Raw genomic sequence first — 25,202 nt, 5'->3', positions numbered from 1 at the left:
TGTTTGCCTCCAGAGTGTCATGACTTCCAGTCCATGTTCTCCTGGGATGCAGTTTTATAGTTGAGAGTCACCTGGAATAACAATCCAAACAGTCTCTCACAGAAGCTTTCTATCTATCTTATACAATATAAAATCTGTTCAGCTTAACACTGCAGGTTACTGGACTGTGTGAAACCTGGACAGGTCAGTGCACAATCACAGGGTCAACATAGTGAAAGAGGGAGAAAGACAGCCACACACTTTAATTCAGGAAGTCCGAGAAACTCATGAATGTAGATAATGAAATCAAACCAGGATGTTTTCACTGTGAGTCAACAGTGCTGATCAATATATTACTGTATCAAAGCAATGGAAAGTTTACCAAGTCTTGTCTTCATTCTGGACAGTGTATTAATATTGTTTTCTTCATGTTATAATTCCATACACCTCAGAGGAAGTAAACGCTAAGGACTATTTACTGGTGAGCATGCCCAGTTGCAGTGTTTTTGACAAGTTGTGTTTTACATGAAGGTGGAGTTGGAGTGTTTTTGAAAAGTTCCACCTTGAGTGCAGTTTTAAAAATGTTGTGTTTTCAGCGGTGCCGGACGCCGCTGTCATGTAAACAAATACCCAAAACGCAACAAAACTTTTTACTTGACAATAACCCTACATTTGTGTTGTTTTTGTTGAGAACACTGAAGACAAATGCTTCCCAGCATTAAATAAGAAACAACTTTCTTCACACAGTAAATGCAAGCAATATCCCCATCAGTGTTTGGCCACTGATTTCAATCTTAAACTTTAATATGACTGTCTGCCAATACTTTCAGGGGTTCTCACACTCACATTTCTCAGGTTTATAGTGCAGCAGCAAATTGTTTTTTTTGGATGCTTCTATTCTGTTTGGGACATTTCAAGAAAAATCTGTTGACACAAGGGATTTGAAAACCAGTTTTGGCCACTGGGCCCTCGGGCTGCAACACTTTATAAATACACATGATTCTGTAGAGGCTGGCAGAGTGTGGCAAGGAAGTTGCCTGGTTTAGCTGACATGGCCATTTTATATATACGTATGTATATGTCAAGTTTGTGCCTGTGTGTATTTTATCCAGGTAGTCTTAACTTCCTACCAAAATCAAACAAAGTACTTAGGTTAGGTAAATAGTAACTCTCGGTTTGTGTTTTGAAATACGCATGATTGCCCATTTCGCCGTAGCAAAACCGAGATAGACTCAAAATTTGGGATTCGGTGTACAAACTTTCTTTTATCTTGGGTTGATGGAAATAAACTACAGCTCCTAATTTAAATTAAATAGGTACAGAAGATTGATGGATTAATTGATTCTATGGTGGATCACCGTCAGGACCGGTGTCTATGATAAAATAGATGTTAAAATATATCCATGTAGAGAAAAACAAACAGGCACAGGGTTAAATGGAATGGTCTGCATCATACATGCTGTTTCCCGTTATTATTCTAATGGATTGTGTGATATGTTGGTAATTGGATGTGAATTGCATATATGTTCTATTCTTTTGAATTCTTTCGTAGCAGGTACTGAGGTTGAGTTGTCATGAAGTTGCTTGCTATTGGATGCTGCAGTGAAGCCTGTCAGTCAATACCAACTAGAACAAGATCTGTCTGAGATTCTCTGGGGTTGTGACTGATCCAGTCTGGAGGAGTCTGAGAGTCGGGCAAGAGGATTTACTGAATTTGAAGTGGATGCGTGGTGTACAGTGTGGGGGCAGATTTCTATGTTAGGTGCTGGCTGCAGTCCACAGTAGCCTATAGATCAGAACTAAAGAAGCAGCAATCCAAGTGTAAGTTTACGGTAAGTCTCGATATTGTGATATCCAGATTGGATACAATGATCCAATTTACACTGATTCAATTTAGTTTCTATGCAGTCATGCATTCCACTGTGCAGCAGAAGGGGTGGTCACAGCTTTTCACATTGTAATTTAACTCTATATATGATTAATCACCCAGCACTGGAGGAAATGGCATGCAATTATTATTCCCAAGTCTCATCAGAATCAAAAATGTGTTTCAAGCTCAGAGTGCCACTGTCGTGCAAACAGACACTCAAAATGCAATGAAGTTTTGTGTTTTCACTTGCAAATGGTGCCTCAGTCTGCATTTTTGCTATGAGCTGTTGGGCCTCAAGTGTCATGACACAAGGTGTAGAGTCAGGAAATTATAAATCCAAAATTACCCTTTATTGCTGTGTACATGTGACGAATAAAGGCATCTCATGTGTCTTCTACACATTTGATGAGACACAATACCTCCTTGGTCAGATCCAGCTGCTGGACACTGTGTGGACACTGCATCCTCACATGTCCTTTGTAATTACTCTGCAAACAAAAGGCTTCCCAAACTTGTTGACATTGAACATCCAGTTCATAAACACATTTTTCCCCTCACAACGAGCCTGAATAATATCACTTTTTGATTGACGGCGAGCCGCAGCAGGGGTGAAAGTTTTTATGTGAGTGACAACTGCTGGAAATAAGTGTCTGTGTTTGAGTGACAGTAGCTGAAGGGGCGTGTCTGAATCAGATGTTCACTTTGCTTCTGCTAATTAGGGATGTCTTGATAGGCAGGGGTTTTTTTTTGTTTGTTTTTTTTTTTATAAATGTATTTCTAATGCACAACTTGGAACAGAGTGAACATTGAAGACTTTCTTCCTCAGTTCAAAAAACTCTATCTAAATTCCAAGAATTACATATTTGCGTCATTATATAGTTAGCATTGTCAGATTGAATCGCTCTTGGTTCCAGTGCCGTACTGCCGAAACTTTGGCGCTGCCATATGCTGCACGTGCGTGTTCCAGCTCACTATTGACTATCAGTCATACTTTAATCATGTTTAACATATAACGTCGTTACTGTATGAGCCCTGCAGCTCGTTTATATGAGGGTGGACTTCCATGATGTACCTGAATGAAAACCAGTGAAAGCCAGTTCCGCCACTGGTTTGACAATCCCGTGGTGTTTTTCGTCATTTTTATTCAGCCGTAAGTGATCAACTAACTCAATAAAACATTTATATTGTAGTTGTCATAGATGTCTGAAACACATCTTCAACCTTGGTAGTTTAAACCCTGTTTATGTGACATTTTCAAGTGTAAACACAAAACTTGATTTGCACTTTGGGTGTTTGAGGTTTACACAACAACAGTTGCTGAAACATTTTTTTTTTTTTTTTTAAACGGCTCCCAAACTGGAACTTTAGAAACACCCTTATCTCCATGTAAACGAGGTAAAACACAACTTTTTTTGAAAACTCTCGGGCTCCAGCTCTGTATAGATAGCAGAAATACTGCTTCTGTGCATATACACCATGGATGTACTAGATAGTTCTTCTGCACATGTATAAGCGTTTGGACAATAACAACCGTGTTTGCCTCCAGAGTTTCATGACTCCCAGTCTGTATTCTTCTGGGACTTGGTGGTTTTACAGTTGTGAACCACCGGAATAGGAATTAAACTTCATTGTCTGTCCATACAAATGTCCGTGTACTCCAATTGTTAATGTTTATAGCGTATTGTTGCTGTTTGTGTGTAAACGTTTTCAAAATCTTTTTCTGAAACGGAGGCGTAAAAATAGTGAGCTTTCACTTGAAAAGTTATTTAAATGGGGTCCTACTTTTTAAGAATTAGAAAGTGTTACAAGTCAGTCTGGTTTCATTGAAGCTGGCAACTTCATTCTGCAGCTTCTGCCCTTCCATAATGAGCTGAATGACAGCTAATTTAAAAAAAAGCAAAGAAAAATCATCTATGTGTTCAAGATTTCTCTTTCAAATCAACTATCTGGTGCATGTGAAGCAAGTATGATGCAAACTTCACATCATTATGACTCAAATTTGAAAGTGTTGCTTATTTTCCTAATTTTTGTGTCTCCAAGTAGTTTCTAGTCATCTAGACGGAAGCTTGGGAGCCGAATGAGGACCACAGTTACACACAATGCACTTGAGAATCTAATATTTCAATAATTTATCCCTTAGCATTGGATTTGTGAGTAAAGTGATATTTACTTTCCATCTATTCAAATCTTTTCTGTCCATGGTGTGATTGATGAGAACAAACAACTCAGAAGATAATCCACCTTTTTTTTTTTTTTGTCTGGTTTTTGGTTAGCTTTACTCAAAGTGACAACAAACCTCTATGATGTTTTTTTCCATTGAAGTTAAGTTAAGAAGTTAAGTTATTTATCTGCATGATTTCGGCCAATTGTATGTAAGTCAAAGAGTAGTTGCAGTGCAACATAATATTGCTATATAGATCTTTTGTTCTTCAATTATTATTATTTGAGGTTTTAACTCCTCAAAATTAAACCTTCACATGTTGCTTGAGTGTCATAACACTTTCCCTCTTTTTCTGTTTGTTGAGGCTTGAGGGGGAAAAAAAATACAGGAAAATCAATAACACCTGATCAAAGGCTCTTTTGACTCTTCTTTCAATAAGTTTGGGCACTGTGAAATACAACTGAGAGCAGAATGCAATGGTGTGCAAGCTTTCCACCCAAATATATTAGATACTGGACCACGGGATCAGCTCGGAGTTGTGTATCAGCGTTCACAGTGGTTTGTTTAAGGATCGTCAGGAGCAAAGGTCTTCTTCATTCTGTTTGCAGCCGAGAGAGGATAACAAAAGTTCAGCTCTCTGGTGAATGAAGCAGTTAGACAGGAGGGATGTTTTTCAGATGTGGTGTCTGACCTCCAACCTCGGCGCCGACCTCTGGTCTTATCAAAAAGTGCCTCTCTTGCAGTGAAGGGCCGTTCCCCAGGTACACCCTGTAAGCCTTCTCTAATGGGATGAGCTGAAAGGAGCATGGCAGAGCAGGAGGTGCAGTGAGGATGAAGGAGAGGAAAAATTGAAGGAGAGGGACGAGATGATGGAGATAAGAACAAGACAAAAATGTGAAGCAAGTTCTTTGAGTACGTGTCGCACATCACAACCTATTTGATGCATTAGACACCTTGATGATAATTGTCAGTCTTGCCATGATTATAGTTGTATCTAATTTGATTGTACAATCTTCGCTCTCACATATAAGTCTCTGCTTGATGAGTTTCTGTTGCTGTGTCAGCTTCTTGTATAGAGGGTAGGATTTGCCATGTTGGAGGGAGGTACCAAAATACAGTCTGATGCATTTTAGACATAAAAGATGGATAGTTTGAGAGAGGTAAAGGAAACCATCGATATGAATCCTTTCCGAAACAAAAGAGGAGGTTTACTTCATAATCCCTCCGTCATTTACTAAACTAAACATAGCTTATTATTCTCCTGAGGGAAATTCCTTTTTCTCACATTGACCCATCCGTGGGCAGCCCCATTAGAGCCCTCCAGGTAGCGAGAGGAGGTTAAGAGGGTTGGGGCTTTTCTGCTGAGAGGTATCTCCATAGCACGATGCTGCCACCTCTGTGCTTGGTAATGAGGTTGGCATGCTTCTAAGGATTTGATGTGTTTGGTCTACTTGATCTAAAAAGGAGCTTATTCTTCATTGGTTGACAAGCTACTTCTGGTGGACACTGTCGGGTCTCTCACCCATCTTTGGACAAACTCTGGTTAAGATTTAAAATGAGCTTCACAGTAATTGCGCTGTGAACGAGCCTGTCTTGCTTGTCTGAGCTGTTAAAACCTTGGACTCATCTAAAGTAAGCATTGTTGACATTCAGTTAGTGAAGTGCCTACGCTGAAAGAACTTCATGTTCTTTCAGGATTTCACTCGAGGGAAATGTTCATCGAGTCAGAAGCCATTCATGGAATTGTTTTTGTTGACATGGTATCGTTCTCATTGTAGCAGAGATGATGAGGTTCCAATAGCTGAGCCTTTCAGTAGCTTTGTTTATAGTGTGATCTTCAAGGCATATCTGCTGCGTTCGGGTTATCTCCATTCAACCAGTTGAGGCGATGTTTGCACTCAGCTGGGTATTTACAAAAACAGACCCCCCCCCCTCTACTTTAAAAAAAATATCATTGTTCACACCAGATCTTTTAATAAAAAATGCTTTTTTTAATAGAACCCTGCACAAAAACCTTGTTAAGAGCTACTATGATCATGCCAAAGGCATCAGTGTAACAACAACCTTAAAGCCATGCTCGACAATTAGAATCCTGGATAAAAACAACAACAAATGGTGCCAATTACTTCCTGTTCCTTAAGCGATAATGCCACAAGGATCATTTGTTTTGACTGATGGAGAAGTGGAGCTCTTCCTAAATGTGATGTTAAAGCACAAAAAAGTACAATACAATAAAATATTGACTGGAAATCATGTTCATCAAGCTATAGGGACATAATGGCACTATTTTTACAATGGTAACTGTAAACTCAGGTCACACACATATGCACGTAGAGTGACATTAACTCTCCCTGGGTGTTTGCTTGTAAATGGAAAGAAAGACTTATTCCAAATCTCCACTTCAGTCAGTGTTTTCGATGACTTCTAGGTTCGATTGCGTGTAAACCAAAGGCCCAAACTCATTGAAATATCATTGTTTTCACTTGTTTTCATTATCATGTAAACATGGCCTGATCCTTTCAGCAAAGAGCACATAGTCATTATGGTCATAGGGTTTTAAACGTTCTGCAGTGAAGAGCTCATGATATGATTGAATACTGTATTGAGAGCATTCCTCTTATTGTAGCCATACAAAGCTCATAGAGCAGCATTTCATACCAACTGCATGCAATTGAAATGGTTTGCTCCAAAGTCGCATCACGTCTGTTCTGAAAACGTGCTTTGCTAAAACACATTTTGACTTCTACTTATTTTTCTTAACATGATTACTTCTCTACAATAAAAAATTTGAGAGAAGTAAGTCTTGCGTGGAATCAAACTGTTGATTTATCAATTTATTTGTGTATTACGTTTTCCTAACTGACTTCTGACTCATTCTGGAAAGTGAATTTGAATTGAATAATAGATACACAATATTTGAGCTGTACTCTGCTCTAGCTGACTCCTTAAAAGGAAATCTTGTCCTTTTTTTTTTTTTTTTCTCAAATGAAAAAAGTTATGAGCTGAAACTTGTCGCTCTGTTCTCATTTCCAGATAACCCACGTATGGTGACCCACGTTCCAGTTACCGTCCAGGTCCTGGATGTCAACGACAACGTCCCGTCTATCTCTGGGAGCAACAGTGCCATCGTGGTGTGTGAGGGCACCAAATATGGACAGGTAGGCTGCAGTTGAGACTCGGACCACAACGGAAATATCGTGGGAGCAAAGTTTATGCCTGGCTGGGCCTTCATGTCAACCCAGGAAACAGGCCATGCAGAAGGTCCACAGACCAAATCACCACAACAGGAACACCGAGGAATTAGTTCATTGTGCTTCAGTCTTTCAAAGTGTTCATGCTAGCTTCAGCCGAACTAAAGAAACACAAAAAAAACATTATTGTATATAATGCAGATTTTGGCCAGAATTATTACTAAAATATTGTTATAATAGGCCAAGAATACTATATTTTGTACATTTACTATAGAAGAGTGAAAGAAATTCAATGTTTCTTAAATGATGACAATTTGCGTTTGGACAATTTAGTTTGGTAGGCTGGATTGGAGCGTACCATTTTTGGACCACAGGCCTAAACCGGCCTCCTAAGAAGGAACACTGCTGAGGAAGATAATAACAGTCAGTGTAGTAAACATTGTTAACATTGTTGGTAGTTGTTGATTAAGCTAGAGAGAGTACAAAGGATCTAAGGTTCGCATGATATACAAACCTGCAATGTTGTCTTTCGTGAAAAATCAAGCAAGGTGAAATAAAGTTGCGGTGAGAGCATGTACATGTGAAATCTGTGAGTGCATCCTCATGTTCCCGTCTCAAACACAGTAAACATGCAAACACACATAAGCATGCTTAAAGACACATTCGCCCCGTCCTCCCTCTTACTTCCTGGCTTGCACATACAGGCTCACTTGTACTCCGGCGGTGATCTGTAGGCTTTTTGTTGTGTGTCTGACACATCAGTGGGGGATTTATCAGCTGAGCTGCAGACTTTGCAGCTTCTTGAACCCATAAATTATTCAGAGTGCGGAGCTTCCGCTGCGAGGCCAGATAGCAGCAGAGACGATCGACGCCGAGCTCAAACACGGACCTGCCTCGCTGCCTCTCTGCTCCCCAGCAGGACCAATGATAAATCGCTTGTTTCATTCCGGAAAAACACAAAGATCTGCATCACAGTTACCGAAGCCCTGCACACGTCCTCTCACAGAAAAAAAATCACATGCACAACTTTTGCTTTTGTTGTGTCACTCGATATCCCCAAAGTGTGTGTCTGCTCGTGCTGCTGAGAGTGTAACCGTTGGCTTCAGGACTCCGAAAACACATGCTAATACTGTCAATGTCAAAAACAGCTCCCCCTCCCTTGTCCGGTCCATTTCCCTGGCTTGGCTGAAAATTGACAGCACAGACATTTCCATGCACGACGCATCCATCCAGCATGACAGATTTTCCGCTACATTCTGGGACTTCTTCTTGACATTTACATAACTGATTGCAGAATGATGAGACAGACTGTTTAGGTTTCGGGATGTATTGCATATTTGCTGTTTTTCTTATGGGCTGCGTGGAGCATGCAGAGAACAGTGGCAGATGCAGGCCGGAGGGTTTCCGGATACGCTAAAGGAACACTTGTAATTTACTTGTCATCATTCACATTGTATCCTGCAGTTGTAAGATGAGCAAAACACAGATTTTTCGATGACAAATGATCCAGCAGGTGAGTTGTTTCATAGTTTATTGCTGTTGTTGAGGTACAGGCTGTTTAAAACTAACAACATGAGAGAAGTTCTCCTTGAATGATCCATGCGTTGATAGGAGGCAACCAGAAGTGGCAAAAGTACTCAGATTTTCAAAAAAACTACCATGCAATCCACAAATACAAGTTAAAAGCTGGATTGTGTCAAGACAAAGCCAATAAAACAAGGACGCAGTGAAATTGTGAAATATCCTAATATCTTGAGATATACTGTAATAAAGGCATGTCAAATACCTTTTAGTTCAGGGGCCCACAAACAGCCATATTCCTTCTTGAGTGGGTCGGACTGGTAAAATAGGGCAATAATAATCTTTAAATGTACACTTCTGACGTTTTTCTTTGTTGTGGCACAATGTATACATGATGAAAATGTTTCTATTCTTGAATAAACCAAACAATTACTACTGAAAATAGCTACAATCTCAACATAAAGCCAATTTTAATGAAACCTTTGAAACAGTTTTAATATGGTTGTCTTTCACGTGTGCAAATCTAATTTTGACATCCTCAGATCATGTAAAATCTCAAGCTAGAACTGTGACCTCAAAGCAAACACAGGCCCCAAAATGTGGAACCACTGGTTTCAATCATGTGTACTTCTCGACAGAAAATGTACACAAAAATAGCTTTTCTGGAAGTACAATTGTACTTGAAGTGTGACGGGCACTTGTATGCATTTTGATTGTTGGACCCATGGAGTGCCAAGTCTACGTTCTCGTCGATGAAGTGAAGTCATCTTGCATATTGAGACGAATGTTCAAACAAATGCTGATGTATAAGTGGGTCAAGATTAAACGTTTTATCTCGCTCAGCAACACCGGTAGAATGCTGGGAAATGTCAAAATATTGAAGATGAGTTCTTTTTGCTTGTAAAGTGCTTTTTACTAGTGTCAACATTGATTCCAATCAGAGAAGCCTTGGGCTTCCTCTTATCTAAGTTTATGTGCTTTTGAGTGGCTTTTCTGTTATTGTTATTGTTCTTCTTTTTCCTTACATGTTGTTTATCCTTTTTTTTTAGGTGATTCAGACCATCCAAGCAGCTGATCAGGACAACTTTGCCAATGGGAAGTTCTCCTTTCATGTGCCAGTTGACTATCAAATTCACACAAACTTCACAGTCAAGGACAATGGAGGTAGGATGTGAATTTGTACTTCAGGTTCTCAATTCTTAAAGCCAATAACAACATAGGATTCTCACAGGGGAAGCTCAGTTGAATGCTTCGAGTAAAGATGAACATAGAAGCATGTTTAAAAAAAACTCCATGGTGGCCTGAGCCAGGCCAAACAACCAGCTTTGTGGAATGGAATATTTTAAAGGCAAGTTATGGCCCAGCCGTGAAAACGAGTCCTCTCATTGTGAGGTGCAGAGCTAACTTTTTGATAACAGTTTCCAAGATGGAACTTTTTGAAAAGATGTGGATGGATAATAACATTTGCCTCCGCAGCATCATGACTCCCAGTCCAAATTCTCCTGGGACTTGGTAGTTTTATAGTTGACAGTCACCATGATAACGATCGGACTTTGTCATTTTTCCATACAAATTTTTGCGTACTCGCCATTGTTGATGTATACAGTGTTTTATTCTCTGTGTACGTGTGTGTGGTTTCATTACATCACAACACTAGTGGCCCAATATGAAAAATACATTGTATTCAGCATTCTGCCATTCCCATGTAAACTGACATTGCTTTCAAAACCATTTCTGAAACTGAAATGGAAAAAAATATGTGTTTTCACGTGAAGCATTGTGGGGTAAATGGGCCCTCAAACAAATACCAATGAATGCAATTCATATGTGTAAAGTGTAGGTCTGATTTTCTGCATCATGTACCAACATTACATTTCCATTATATTGTGCCTTTAGCTCGGTATGATGGAGATCTGACAAGTTCATCTAAAAGCTGGAATGTTCTATGAAATGCATTTAAAAAAATCTCTCAACAATGATGTAAATAAATATTTCAAAACACCTGCACAAAAGCAAACTTCAAAATAGCAGCAATTTATTCCAAAGCAGCCGGAACAAGGGCAACGAAACCCTTAAAAGTTAAGCTAATAGATATAGAAGCATATTTATTGGGCATAAAAAGAGCATCCCAGAAGGGCTAAAGATGAGGGCAGGATCACCACTCCATGAAAGACTGCAAAGGCATATTGTTGAACAATGATAATTCCTGTCAGCATAAAGCAGTGGAGAACTCTAAGATTTCATCACTCATGCCACTATATCAGGACTGTTCTCCTCCTGGGTGCTCCCTCGGCACGGAGTGACAGCAAGCTGCTTGTTTGCTGCGGAAACTTTTCCAAAGATGCACACTCCATCCTTTGCAGAGTTGTCTTTGTGCCCAGGTTCCAGGGAGCACTCCCTCTTCATTCAGTAGGTGAAAAAGCCAGAGTCCTCTGCTGGGCGGCTCCTCTGTGTGCTTTTTGTGTCAGTTTCTGTTCCCGACCTAAGATTGCTGATGTAGAGAGAGATCTCATCTAACCTCAACCAGCTGTGCCAATTACACTTCCTGTCTGCTGCTGTTAGAGCATTCCTAGGATCCCTCCCACTGGTAGCTCAACCAGACCCCTCTGCCACAGGTACATAATGTCATTAAAAGATTAGAAAAATCTCATGTGGAGAAATTTCTTGAACTGTCGAATACTATTTATTGGATGCATTGTATCTTCAGGACCTCAGAGACGACTGCCTAAAAGGAAAAGCACGATTCTGATTTGGAGACCACTGCATGAGCACAGGAGCACATTTTATATCAAGGACTGAAGCGGGCATAAATGAACGGAAGCTAAACAATGAGATAAAGCTTACTTTAAATCATACGATGTGAGGTTGAACTAATGTCAATGCTAGAAAATCGCTGTCGAACCTTTAATCTCAAACATTTGCTCCCATCAGGCAGACATCTCTTTTTATGACTGACATCAAGTTCCAGCAGGGCAATGCCAAACATAATCCATCACAACAGCATAGGTTCCCAGTAAAAGAGGCCTGGTGCCAAACTGAACCTGCCTGCAGTTTTTCACCAATGAATAATGATTTAAAAAAAAACACTCCTGAAAGTGAGGCTTCCGCCCAGTAACAATCCTTTCTTGAACAAGATAATGGACAACAGTCCTGTTCCTAAACTCAAGCAGTTGGTCTCCTGGTTTACACAGCGACATACTGTTGCGAAACAATAGTTAAAGATGGTCCTGTGTTATAACCTGAATCAACCACTCGCCTCAAATTGAAGTTGTATTGTCAAATTCTATCCATCCATCTTTAATATTACTCCATATTAGATAACCACCATGCACCATATTTCATTTATCTTCATTTCTTCTTTCTTCCATTAATCACTGTAATCAATATAAAAACATTACCAGTCTAAACGTTAAACAGCACTATAATGTAGGCTAGTTAATACTGCTGTGTATGTTTACTGCAATCTGAAACATGACAGCCTCCTACCTGTGTCCCCCTCTGTCCCCAAGACTCATCAGTGTCCCCTGTGGTGTGTGTGGTGGGTTTCTTTCACTCCCCCTGTTTCTTATGCAGCAGCTTCCTGAGGGACAACATTGTGCCTCTTCATTGTTGGCCGATATCTGCACGTTCTTATTTTCCTGCCCTCCCGATATTTTGTCTGATAAATGTTCACATGCACGGTTCACCTGATTCTGGACTCTTATCACAACATAATAATAATTTTTAAAAAAATACCACCTTCTGTACTGGAACATATTGTATCGATGGGAACCCGCAAGACACAACACAAACTCTGATAAAGGTTTTATAAGTTCAACAAAGCACCCTATAATAGTCACAGAGCTTCCTATTTTACCCTTTCTATCAGTTTTATCTTTCCTTTTATTAGTAGTGAAGAAGTAACTGTGGGTCTCCATTGACATTATTGTGTTTTGTTTCCACAATACTCTTTTTAAATTGTTTCACATATATTTCTCACCCTTGTCACAAAAAAGACATTCATTTTGATGACTACCTGCGCAGATTAATAATGTTGTAACATGTTGGGGTGTGGGGTAATTTGGTCAAAGTCTCCCAGCTGTAGGTATTTGACCGGCCTCGTTGCTTCTCAAATACATCTTCTGATGATCCTGAACATAGTGTCAGTGATGTATCTTGGGTTCTCTGTCTTGTTGGTCTTTCACTATCAGACACCTTTTTTATAAGTGGCATTCATATTTCATTCATAGTGTGAGGCTTTTTCTCGATGGCTGTATTCGCTGCTCCTCCTGTGATGCCCAGTGCGCTGCAGGCTTTGTGAACTGAGTGACCCACAAACCCATTTCAGCATACTTCACTGAGCATGGATCTTACCTTTCAGGCTTGTGTGACAGTTGTTGACCAGGTGTTCATATTTGTCCTGTTTTTTTTCATTGGCCTTCTTTGAGTGGTCCTACCAGTGCTCTCAAATACCAGAAGAATATCTACCGAGTGTGGTGCTGCTGATGTGCTGTGGGAAGTCAAGATGCCTTTCTCGGTCCACTGTGAATTAAAATTATCTGTTTATTGTTTGAATCCCTCTTGCTGCCTTGGTTGCTCTCCTGTTTTAAGAACACGGATAGCGCAGGTGGTTTTGCATGCACGGCGATGGAATCTGTATACCACTCTATCCACAGTACTCAAAACGTTGACACAGAAGATGAGTGGAGGTGGGTCACGTCAACACATAGCCTTTGCGTATTGTTTAGGTGTTGCATATAAATCAGGCTTTAGGTCACTGATGGCTTCATCAAAGAAAATTTCGTCCACCTTGTCCAATTCCACTGTTGCTTCAGACCAGTCACGCTGCAAGATCAGCCCTCACCTGTGCCGAGGTATTGAAGAGCCTCCGTTGTACCTCAACTGTGAATCTGCATCCGACACAATATCCCGGCCTCTCGACCTCTCGACCAGATCTTACAGGCACACCCAGCTCAATTATTTGCGGCTGTAAATAAAGACCAACTAAAAGTAATTTGTCTCTTTTCCAAGGACTTTTTTTTATTTCATTTAGTCCATTGAGAGGCTTTTGCTATCATAATAACCACAAAAGTAATAAAGACAACTGTTGTTAATAGTCGGACTCAGACAGTCCAGCAGGATAGGATTTGTGATGAAAGCAGAAGGTGGGAGGATTACGAAGAAAGAACCTTGGACAACAGCAATGAATTTGTCAAAATAACTTTTTTTTTCTTCCTCAAAGCACAAGCCTTTAAACTTCATAAAATTTTTTATATTTGAGTCAAAGATTGATGAACTAATGTAATTCAGACAAAGAAAGATTGCATAAATTCTAGGGTTGTGCATCTTCACTCGTCTCACAATTCGAATTTCCCTTGTCACTGCTAATAGCAGTTAACAACAAGATAACAAATGCATAACAAGGGTTACAACCCTAACGCTAACCAAGTTGCATTAGTGTCACAGTGAATGTCAAACATGGAGTCATGACACATGTGGAGGCAAATGTTGTCTTTCTCCATCTACTTGTGCATGTGCAGAAGAACTATTGACCGTGGCTCTGGTGCTCATGTGCAGTGTTAGCCTTTTTTCCCCCCTTTTTTTAAAGGGATTTTATTTTTTTCCAAATTTCAAAGAGATGGAGTCGGAGCCTCCATGGTTGTCCTTTTCATCAAGGTTTGTTTTCAGCATCTCTGAGGAGTGTTGTGGAAATGACGAGAGCTTCCTGATTTCGCTTGAAAACATTGTCACGTAAACATTCTTATTTCCCTTTCAAATGATTCCATATTTGTATGAGATATTCATTCATGGGATCGCTGATTTTCATGTTGAATCTTGTGAGGAATTTAACTTAATCAGACTTCTCCCTTCCAGTCGAACAGTTTGTCATGGCATATCTACATGAGCCTGGCATTGCTACTTCATTCTCTCTCAGTGCTGAGGAATGGCATCTCGTTCTGCAGCCGGCATCGTCACAGATCAGCCAACATGGTTATGTTGGTCACTCTGGCAGGGACAACACATCCAAGCTGGCCGCATAGTTAGATTTCAGTCCAGATTCCTGGCAGGTCAAGGGAAGCTGGTTCTCTGCTACTGCTTAATTCTGGGAATTTGTTAAATGACAAAAACAACAGGATCATCTCCTCTATCTGTTTGCTATTTTTGGAACACAAAGCATCATCTCTGAATTGAACGTGTCAGTGTGATCAGACCATAATAAACTGTTGGTGTTTATATAAAAACCTTCAGCTGTACAGTCATTTGACAGTGACAGAGCCACATCTCTTTACTTTTGGTGGAGCAGGTAGCACCGGCCCCTCTTGTCTCCCTCCCAGACTGCTGAGATCTGTTTTAATGTCCCTGAGAAAAACCCACGGTGGTGTTGCCTTGGTAACCCCGGCTGCTGCAGCTTTCGGTTTATTTCCTCCCCTCATTTAGCCTTTGATTTCATCTCTCCTTCCACGTACGGCTGATGGTTATGCTTCAGTTTGTCAGGTGCGTGTCGGTGTGTGATGTTCTCAACCTGCTCTCAAATCTCCCTCCGGTCTCCTGCGTGGCCCGTAATCGTGGCCTCACCCTCTCTCGCTGTCAAACTTAGTTTCATTTACCAACCTCCCTTGCCTCCTCCATCTACCCCCCCCCCCCCCCCCCCCTGCTGTTATTGCAGTTGTCTTCTGCAGTTGACCTGAGACGGAGGACCGAGGAGAGCTCACATCAATCTCAGTAATGAGACACAGTGACAAGCTTCAACCGGGGAGGTTGGACACCAGTCTGAGAGCCACACGCTACAAGACATTTCTGTTGTTGTCTGAGTGCAAAGTACATGGATACAAACAACACTAAATTACTATAAATATTGTGATCTGGCATTCATCACCTCTGGTTGAACCCTCACAGCTGTCTTTCAAAGACAGAAATCTGTTGGCTTATAGAGCGACTTAAACAGAGATGTTTGCCTGTATTTCTATGGCCAACATGCTTTAATGTTCAGCTGTTCTGAGCTGCAGTCTTCCCTCATGCAACAAACATAGAAACGGTGTGTAAAGTAGTCAAAGCCCACCTTGAATTAATAAGATTCTGCTTTTGAGTTTTAAAATGAAATTAAAGACTTGAAGGTTGATAGTGGTGGATTAAATCCAAACTGCTCAGCCATTTTTTAAAGAGAGTCGTGCAGAAATGATGGCGTTTCAATGCCATCCGGCATCTTTTTCTGAATTTTAATATTCAGGTTGGGTATCGGCGTCCCTGTTTCAAGTGAAAGTGGAAAACGTTTGCTGCATTTTGGGAGTTTGGAAGCTTTTTGAAAATGGTTCCCAATGTGGAACCTTTTGAAAGGTAAAGTAAGACTTCACATACGCAACACGCTTGTGCAGTCTTTTCATACCAATGTCCCTGTACTCCCATTGTTTGTGTTTATAGCGTATTGTTCTCTGTGTGCGGTTTCATTTCAAAAACAACCAAGTGGGCCGACATAATTGCAGAATGTTTTAGCACTTCTACCATTTCTTTGCAAATTAATGTTCGTTTGTTTTTTGTTTTTTTTAACCGTTCTCATGTAAATGCAAAACGTTTCTGCAACAAAAACTCAAACACAATGCGCTTTCTCTTGAGACATCATGTCACCATCAGGAAATGCACAAAAGTAGCACGTCGAATATATTACACATGGTACAATCTTGCAAGGATTGCTCACCTCAAAAATCAGTGAATAAATCTAAATGGAGGTTTAAAACTCACAAGTTTGACTTCCTATTTTATTAGAAAACATAATCGATGCAGAGCAGTATGCACTTTTTATTTCACATTTGTATGTATTTGCATAGTAAAAATGAAAAGAAAAACGTCAATTCTATGACTTTCACAAAGTCATCCTTATAAATAGGAACTGTTTGAGAGTGGATCGACTGATTGATTGTTCAAATATGTAAAAATAGAATGGGAAAAAACCCACTCCCTTGGGCTGCTGTTATTCTTTCACAGGAGTGTGTGTGTAGATATTAATACACAGTATTTGTTTGCTTGACAGCCCACCTCAGGCATGTCTCTCATGAATTAGCAGCACTTCAAAATCCTCGCTGTTATTTACTGTGTATGTCTGAGAGAGGGCGACACTGAACCATCAAATATACACATGAGCCTCATTGCACAGTCAGTGGAATCCATCAGGATTATGTTTTTCTCATTATTATGTGTTCAATAGTAACACCAAGGTCCACTACACTTTTTTATCAAGACCTTTGGATTCTTTATTCTAGTATTTTAATTGTGATTATTTCTGCATATGTCTTGAGATAACAGCAGGATTGTGGTACACATTTACTGAATCAGTATTTCACTGAGCACAAGGTAAACAGTGCAACCATCACAAAAAATTAAATTTCAGTTAAACCTATCTCTGCCAGTCACATTATGGTTAATAGATATATAACATGAATCTAGAGTCATAATTTTGACCACTCTGCTTTAGACGATTAAAATAGAGTCTATGGAAAGCTGGACTAGGACTTCAATTATATGTTATCAAGCAGTGTGAGCAAAAAGAAGGAGATATAATTTATTCAATTAAATTTTATTTATGTGGCACCAAATACAACAGTCATTTCAAGGCACTTTTATGGAGGAAAACCAACAATTCCACATGAGCAAGCAGTGGAGACGGAGGGAAGGAAAAACTCCCTTTTGATGGGAACAAATGTGCAGAACCTGCAGAGGTTGAGACTTTCTGCAAAAACCAGGCTCAAAGGTGGAGAGTTTCTGCTGTTCCTGTTGGAGTTGGGGGACAGAAAGAGAGAAAAGGGCAGAATAGAAATGGAAAGCAACAAGCAAACAGACTTAAATCCACTCGCTGAGGCTCAGACCACAAACTTCCAGTTCCACTGCCGTTATCAGTTGGAGAATTTCACTTTCAGCTACAATTCACTTCTGTTTGTAAAATTCAGCCAAAATTGTTTTTGCACCACTTTTTGAATGAATGAATGGATGAATTAAATTTTTTTAATATTTCAAACATGTAAAAAGTTAAAACACCAAAATAAGTAGAGCATAATTTTAGGGATAGCATACACAATATATGCCAATCTGCTGTTCGGAAGGCGAAAGGATGAAGTATATATTTATTTAATCCTATCCCTTTGCATGTTGTCATTTATCCTTTATGTCACACAATAACTTATCTTGATTTAACGTCAATGTCGTTATATCAATACACTAATACACCGAAGCGTCTACAGTGACAATTTATATAACGGCACATCCAACAATTAATCAATTTGACACCACAAGCACCCACACCCTCATTGTTGTGTCAAAACCCTGTACCTCACCAGAATCAACTCTTTATATATACTGTATGGATATATTTTTAAACTGCATAAAAAATGGTAATTGTTCAATTTCTACACTTAATTTGTTCCATAGTTTAATACACCTGCTGGTGAGACAGAAGCTTTTGATTGTGGTGCAAACTTTATAAGTTTTAACTGGAATTTTCCCCTTAAGTTGTATCCTTCTCTTTCATGAAGCAATTTCTGAATGTGTCCTGGCAGTAAGTTACTCATTGCTTCATAAGGTATTTCAATGGTTTTACACTCCAACAGGTCAACACATTTTAAAGTTTTGGACTGTAGGAACAGTAGATTGGTTGATCACGGAAGCAGACATTGTATACGATTCATATTGCTAATTTTTTTCCTAATAATAAGTCTTTGGAGTGAATTTAGATGAGTATTTCCCCATACCTCGACACCCTGAAGCCAAATATTGTAGAATGAATGGTATTTACAGTTTAACATCGGTGATTAAATGTTGACTGCTCTGTTCACACAGATGCATTCATGATAAATTCCAGTACCTATTCTGCAGGTACACTTTCATTTTCTCCTGCAGCTTGAATCGTATTCTAAAAATGTGCTCACACTCAGCACAGGTAGAACTTGTAATTCAAGTGAGGTAACTACTACCACTGAGTTAGAATCAGAACTCCATTGACGATAGCTTGATGACACCTTTTGGGAACTTTGCGTTCCAAGTTTCAGTGTTTGGCGTTGGTGAGCTCAGAGTGCAGCAACACTTCAACACTTTTTGTTAAACCTGCTGTCTGGAGTGGCGATTACTCTATTTCAAGCTCTGCTTGTACGTGTGTGTAAAAGTGTGCGTGCGTCTCACATTCATGCACACATGCACAGCCACAGGCTGCACGCATGACAACAAGAACCACACTTCGTCAATGAAGATATCCTTCTGTGCAGAGCTCCCCACGGGGCTTTCTGCATTAAATTTCAGTCTCGGCATTCATAAATCCACACATATGGGCTGACATGCACATTCTGTATACAAGCACGCCTCAGTCTGCTAACGTGCTTTATTGTGGCTCGGGGCTCCCTCAGGCACTCTGGATTTCCAGTGCGTTGGAAAGATACACCACTCATACATATTCAGCAGCTATATCTCTGCCAGTTTAGCTTCTGTTTCTCTCAGGCCTGGCCTCAGTTTGTTTGCAAACTATCTCCGTCACGATAACCACAATCGATTCCCTGAACATCACCGGACGGGAGTGAAGTATCTAGACAGCGGCAGCTGGTGGTTGAAATCAAATAAGAAACATTAAAAATAATGGTGAAACAATGAAAGGAGGGTAAAAATGTATAATAAGTCCTTTAATGGGGCGGCTGCAGCTCAGTTGGTCGAGTGGTCGTCTCCCGAGCAGGTTCAATTCCCCATCTCCACATGTTGAGGCGTCTTTACAAATGCAATAAGAAGAATCACATGGATTTTGGTTTCTCATGATGTCAACCATCTTAATTGTGTCTTCTGCTCTTTATGTTGGTTGGTAAGCAACGGGTCTAATTGACAGGAAGTCTTTATGTCTTTGGGAGTGCACAGACTTTCATATGGACAGATGGCAGAATTGGGTTGCTAAGACTTTCAGCTATAAAACTCCCACCTCCCAGGAGAATATTGACTTGGTGTCATGCCACTCTGGAAGGTGCCATTGTCCATCTACTTGCAGTAGAGCTCCGTTTCCGAAAAGTTGTGTTTACATAGTGTTTTCAAAAGGTTCCACTTTGGGAGCCATTTATCATAAGGTCACATTTTCAGTGGGGCCAAGTACCGTCGTCATGTGAACGGACGAAGAAAATGCAATGAAAGATTTCAGTTTTCTCTAGCAAACACGGTCGCATCTCAAGGTTTTGCCAAGAATTGTATTGTTTGAACATGTGGTCGCCTTCTTATAGCGGGTGTTGTCTCGAGACTTTTCTTAACTACTGCAACATGCAACCCTATGGCATAAGGACTTGCAGCCTTCACTACATTAACCTTCTTTAATCTGGCCATGACACATCGGTGGGATGTCATCAGAGCATTCTGAAGGACAAGAGACCCTCCAAACTGAAAATATTTTCAGAGAACTCTTTTGAAGTGAGACATCGCCGGCTTAAAAGTGTTTCTGAAAAGCAGAATCAATCCTCCTTTGGCCTGATGGAGTGTTTCGACACATTCACACAGTGATTGAGGAAGGAGAGGGCTTGGAGACAAAGATTTCTCACAGTTGCGTCGCATTCTCAAGTGTAATTTCAATTTCTCTTAGTCAGTCCTTCAGTGTTACTGAAATGTCATACATGCTAAACTGCTCCTCACACATCTCAAACAGGAGTCTGCAAATAAAGTCCCAGACGAAAAATGTGTGAGGCAATAGGAGCAGATATCTCCTCGTTATGTATGCATTTGAATTCCTCAAGAATCTTATATATTGATGTGATGCATTGTGAAGAAACGGAGCTGAACACTGCGAAACGTGTGTGTTCATAGAGCATCCATAAAGCCTTGGCAAAAATTTAAGTGTGCTGAAAATTCAAACATCTGGTATGAATACTTCAGAAGTATTGTCTTGAAGTATACTTCTGAGCAGTTGTCTCTTTTTAGAAGAATTTTAAAGCCTCGATATCTTGGACGGTTTGAGCTTGAATTTTAATGCAGTTAGGAGATCGTGGGTGCATTCGGATATTATTCTGCAAGATCTGAACATTTTCTTTTTTAAATCTTTCATGGAATGACAGATTCAGTTGGTGTCATTTTGCCTTTGGCCTGTTGGAGCCACTGTTGGTGTAGTTTGTCATTTTCAATGTTTCTCAATCTTAATGCAGTGTGGACCTCTGAGAAAAGGTTCAGTACCACCATGATCAACCTGAACACGTACCAGTGTTGAGATCCGTGCCACAGTTTGAGGATCATCAGTATTATAAAGTGCAGTGTGCGTGTGTAAACACGCCAATGGAGACGCACAGATTCGATTAATTAATGCATTTCCATCATCACCTTTTTATTAATGTATTCATTGTATTAATTTATAATTTATTAATCACAATTTTTTATGAAACAGAATCTTTACATTGATTTCTTGGCCCCATTTACACAACGTTTCAGGAGTAAAACGCATCAGAGAAGTTTTGCATTTGCACAGCAACATTTTGAAAACAATGTTCTTTGACATCGAGAAGCCACTGAGAAGTCACGGTCACCTCAGTATGACTCTGTAAAAGCTCGGATAAATAAGAAGGTGCCATCCCATTTAACACCTTAAAAACCAATAGTAAAATCTTAAAAACAAGTATAGGAATAAAAGAAAAGATGCACTTTATAAATATAAAAGAAAAAACTATATGAATATATGTACAAGTGAGCCAAAAAAAAAAAAAATAGGGTATACAATTAAAACAACAAGCATGATGCAATTTAAAAAATGGTAGATATAAATATATTGCACTGTTGACATTGACTGAACAACATACCTTTGAGACAGCAGATTCCAGTTCTCCATTTGTTTCGCGAGTCAGCTCCTTGATTTTAAATGTCCCTTGGTTGTCCACACCTCCATCATTCTGCTCTTGTTTTTTTTTTCTTTCTCTCCTCCAGACAACTCGGCCAACATCGTGTCTCAGTGGCGTGAGGCCTTCAGCCGCGACAGGCACCAGGAGTTCTTCAGCCTGGAGGTGGCGGTGGCCGATGGCGGGGAGCCGCCTCTCAGCAGCACTGTGACGCTCTCCCTCAGGGTGTGTGTGTGCCAGAGGACCACCAGGGGGCGCAACAGCTACAACGTGTGTCAGGCTCAGGCCTTCCTGTCCTCCACCGGCCTCAGCACCGGGGCGTTCGTGGCCATCCTGCTCTGCATTGCCATATTATTGGGTAAGTATGTGGCTTTCTGTTCGACATGCACATCTCCTGCTCACCAGTGTCAAACAAATGGCCAGCAAAAGTATCAAATCTGGACCTCAAGCATTCCCCAAAAAATCTTGCTAACTTTCCACTGTTGATCCTATTGATTATGGTTGGATTAGCATATACAATCATCCAAAGGAAGTCCTCCAATTGGTGGAAGCGCCAATAAGTTTTCCTCACAGACTTTTCTGCTTACTGTATCCTCAGAACTGACATGGGACTTCCACTTTTCAACAACACAGAGAATAAGAACATACACTCCAATTTCAGCACATTTGCTGAATAAATTGCTCATGAATTAAGACCAGATGTGCATCTAAGCAAGCAACAACAAACACAACTTTCTATTCACAACAAGCATCTATTTATGAGAATCTTGTGGCACAAAACAAATCTATAAATAGCTTCCATCGGGCTTTTTGGTCAGCCTCAGACTGGAAGAGGTTTCACAGGGACCTCAGAAAACGTCAGGTATTCATCAGTCCAATGTAACACTCACAGTCGGCGAAGTGGAGTACACTTAATACTCTCTGGAGAAATGGGCTTTCAGCCAATTTGACTCCAAAGAGCATTGAATATCTTTTACATAAAATGACACCAAAGATGATACAGATATATCCTCAAGATATTTCACATCTGATATTAATAAATAACTCAACACTTCCATTACATTGCAGTATACCCAAACTTCCTCCTGAGCGTTGTGCAGATCCGATTTGATATTTACAGTGTTGACGGAGATGAAATAACTTTTTAATAAGCAGTATACTCAACAAAAGAAGTGTGAAAACATGTCCTTTTCTAACAGTCATCCTTGAAAACACCCCTTATTCAAGCAAATGTGTGATGAATTATCTGGTTATTTTCCTGAATTGAACAACACAAAATAATGCATCTTTAGCCACATGCACACAATATATTGGGTCCGTTATAAAGTGTGCTGGATTGGACACGCAATGGATTGCACTTTAAGTTTGCGTGTGTTTTGTGAGAGATAAAATAAGAACACTATGGACACTCTGTGTCCATTAGACACTCTAGAGGACAGACGACCAATTTCGATAGTTGCAGCAGCAGCATTTTCAAAAAGTTGTGTTATCCCCTGTTCCTATGGCGACATTCTCTGAGCATTTTTGAAAAGTTCCACCTTGGGTGCCAACGGCTCTCTTTTCAGTGGTTCCAAGCACTGTTGTCACGTAGATAAACTCCTAAAACACAATGAAAGTTTTCTTTTTTCGTTTAAAAAAACATTGTGTAAATAAATTCTCACGTTACATGTGTTTCCTGGGTGATTCATTAGCAAACACTTATTATGTGTCCATTCGGCCATGTTGCCATGAGAAAGATCTGCGTGCATGAGCCTCCACAAACATATGTGATAACAATGAGTTGGAAGTGTTGGTGGAGGAAATTATCAAACTTATTTACCTCCCACAATAAGAATCACAGAATCTCTGCTATAAACCGAGCTGATTTATGCCTGCTTTTCAAATGCAACGGAGGACAAAAACATTTCCAGATGCTGTGAATCACACGCCGTTTGTTGTGAATGAGTCGATCAACGCGAACTCCTCTCAGTCACATGCAGACATGTCGTATTCATGGAGGCAAGCTCAATGAAGTCTGTCAGACCTGGCGTCCACGTGTGTGCAGTATCCAGTTTGCATTTTTTTTAAATGTACAAATATTTCGCTGATGAGGCCAATAATAAGTAAAAAAAATAATCAACTCACATCCAGCATTGACTTGTGTTATCTGAGGTGCACTTTGATATTAAATGTTTGTTGTGTGAATGAGCCCTGCAAAACAATCTTTGGGATAAGTCATTTGAAAATATCTTATTAGATGAGATTACAACACATATTTATAATTTCTCACCACTTTCAGAAGTGTAGTGTTTGTTCTTGGTTTGCTCTCTTACTATTTGTATTTGCTTCCTGTTTCTCCTTCACAGCCATAGTGATGCTGTTCACACAGCTACGGAATAAGAAAGGAAGTAAAGACCCTCTGATTCTCTCAGAAGAAGACATCAGAGAAAATGTGGTGACGTATGACGATGAAGGCGGCGGTGAGGAGGACACCGAGGCCTTTGACATAGCTGCACTACGGAACCCGAAAGCTTCCGAGTCTCGCAGGAAGTTCCACAGCTACGTCGACCAGGACCTGTACGGTGCCAAGAGCGAGGTGGAGGAGGACGAGGATGGCATCGTCATCATTAGGAGGAGGAAATCTCGGGAGGCGAATTACGAGAGCTACAGTCCAGAGTCGGAACCGGCCTGGTTTGTCATTGACTGCATCCCTCGGGAGATCAGCCAGTCGGCGCCTTCGCTTCTGCTGGATGGTCACGACATAATTCAGCAGATCATCCAGCAGAAGGTAGCCCAAGCAGACTCGGACACGCGGGGCCCACCTTATGACTCTCTGCAGACATACGCCTATGAAGGCCTCGGGTCCCTGGCAGGGTCTGTTAGTTCCTTGGGCCTGTCTGCAGCAGTGCCAGAAATAAACTTAGCTGATTTGGGAGACTGGGAGCAAGAAAGGCAAACACCGGAAAGAACTGAAGGAGAGCAACAGACTACGAGCCAAGCTAATACAGACTCCTAAAAACGACCAAACAGTGGATGTTTTGAGTTTTTTCTTCTTCTTCTTTTTTTTTTTTTTTTACTCCTGAGCCAATTTGATGAAGCATAATGACTTTTCACTGGTGCCATGTGAACCTGACTGCAGAGCTCCTGCAGTAAAAGCTGGCGATTTGAAGTGTGAAATTTAGAGGATAAGTAAAGCCATCTATGTACAGCAGAATACTGGCACAACATTGCTGCGATGATGGACAGGATGTTGAAGGACAGAAGACCAGGTTTTGAAAATGATATTTCAGTGTATTTTCCCCCTCTACTATGCTTATTAGGTGTACTAGTTAAAAAAAAAAAAAAAAAAACAATTAAAAAAAAAACAAGGTACACCTAATTCAAAGGATTCTGATATTGATTAGCATTTTCAGCCCTCACACTTATTTCCAACGGACAAATACAAAATTTGTAGGAATACAAAGACCATGCTACCTAGAACATCTTGGAGAATATTTCCTGTCCATTTTTTTCACTTCAGGAACTCAACAAATCATTACTTGAATCTTTTTTAGAAAAACAAAACAAGCCCTAGCCCATTCTTTCTTGTAATCCCGCTCTTTACCAGGACGTTGTGTATTGAGTCATTTCAGCTTATGGTTTGTATTTTGTCAAACACAAGAAAAAGCATCCCTTCCCAACACAGGTGGATTTGAAGA

At 40.3% G+C, this 25,202-nt stretch overlaps 1 protein-coding gene across 1 annotated transcript in view; it reads left to right on the top strand.

Moving 5' to 3' along the window:
* Positions 1–24,520, top strand: part of LOC308135118 (cadherin-18-like) — a gene marked incomplete at both ends in the record, with an annotated part of 97,771 nt that extends 73,251 nt beyond the window's left edge. The window contains 4 exons of the mRNA XM_080502992.1: positions 7,044–7,168; positions 9,772–9,886; positions 21,614–21,883; positions 23,871–24,520. Coding sequence (XP_080359118.1) covers positions 7,044–7,168; positions 9,772–9,886; positions 21,614–21,883; positions 23,871–24,520 — 1,160 coding nt within the window. The remainder of the gene's footprint in view (positions 1–7,043; positions 7,169–9,771; positions 9,887–21,613; positions 21,884–23,870) is intronic.
* Positions 24,521–25,202: the final 682 nt, after the last annotated feature.

This window comes from Blennius ocellaris, assembly GCF_963422515.1.
Source record: "Blennius ocellaris genome assembly, chromosome: 10".
In the NCBI taxonomy this organism is placed as follows: Eukaryota; Metazoa; Chordata; class Actinopteri; order Blenniiformes; family Blenniidae; genus Blennius; species Blennius ocellaris.
This window is presented reverse-complemented; position numbering and strand designations above follow the sequence as displayed.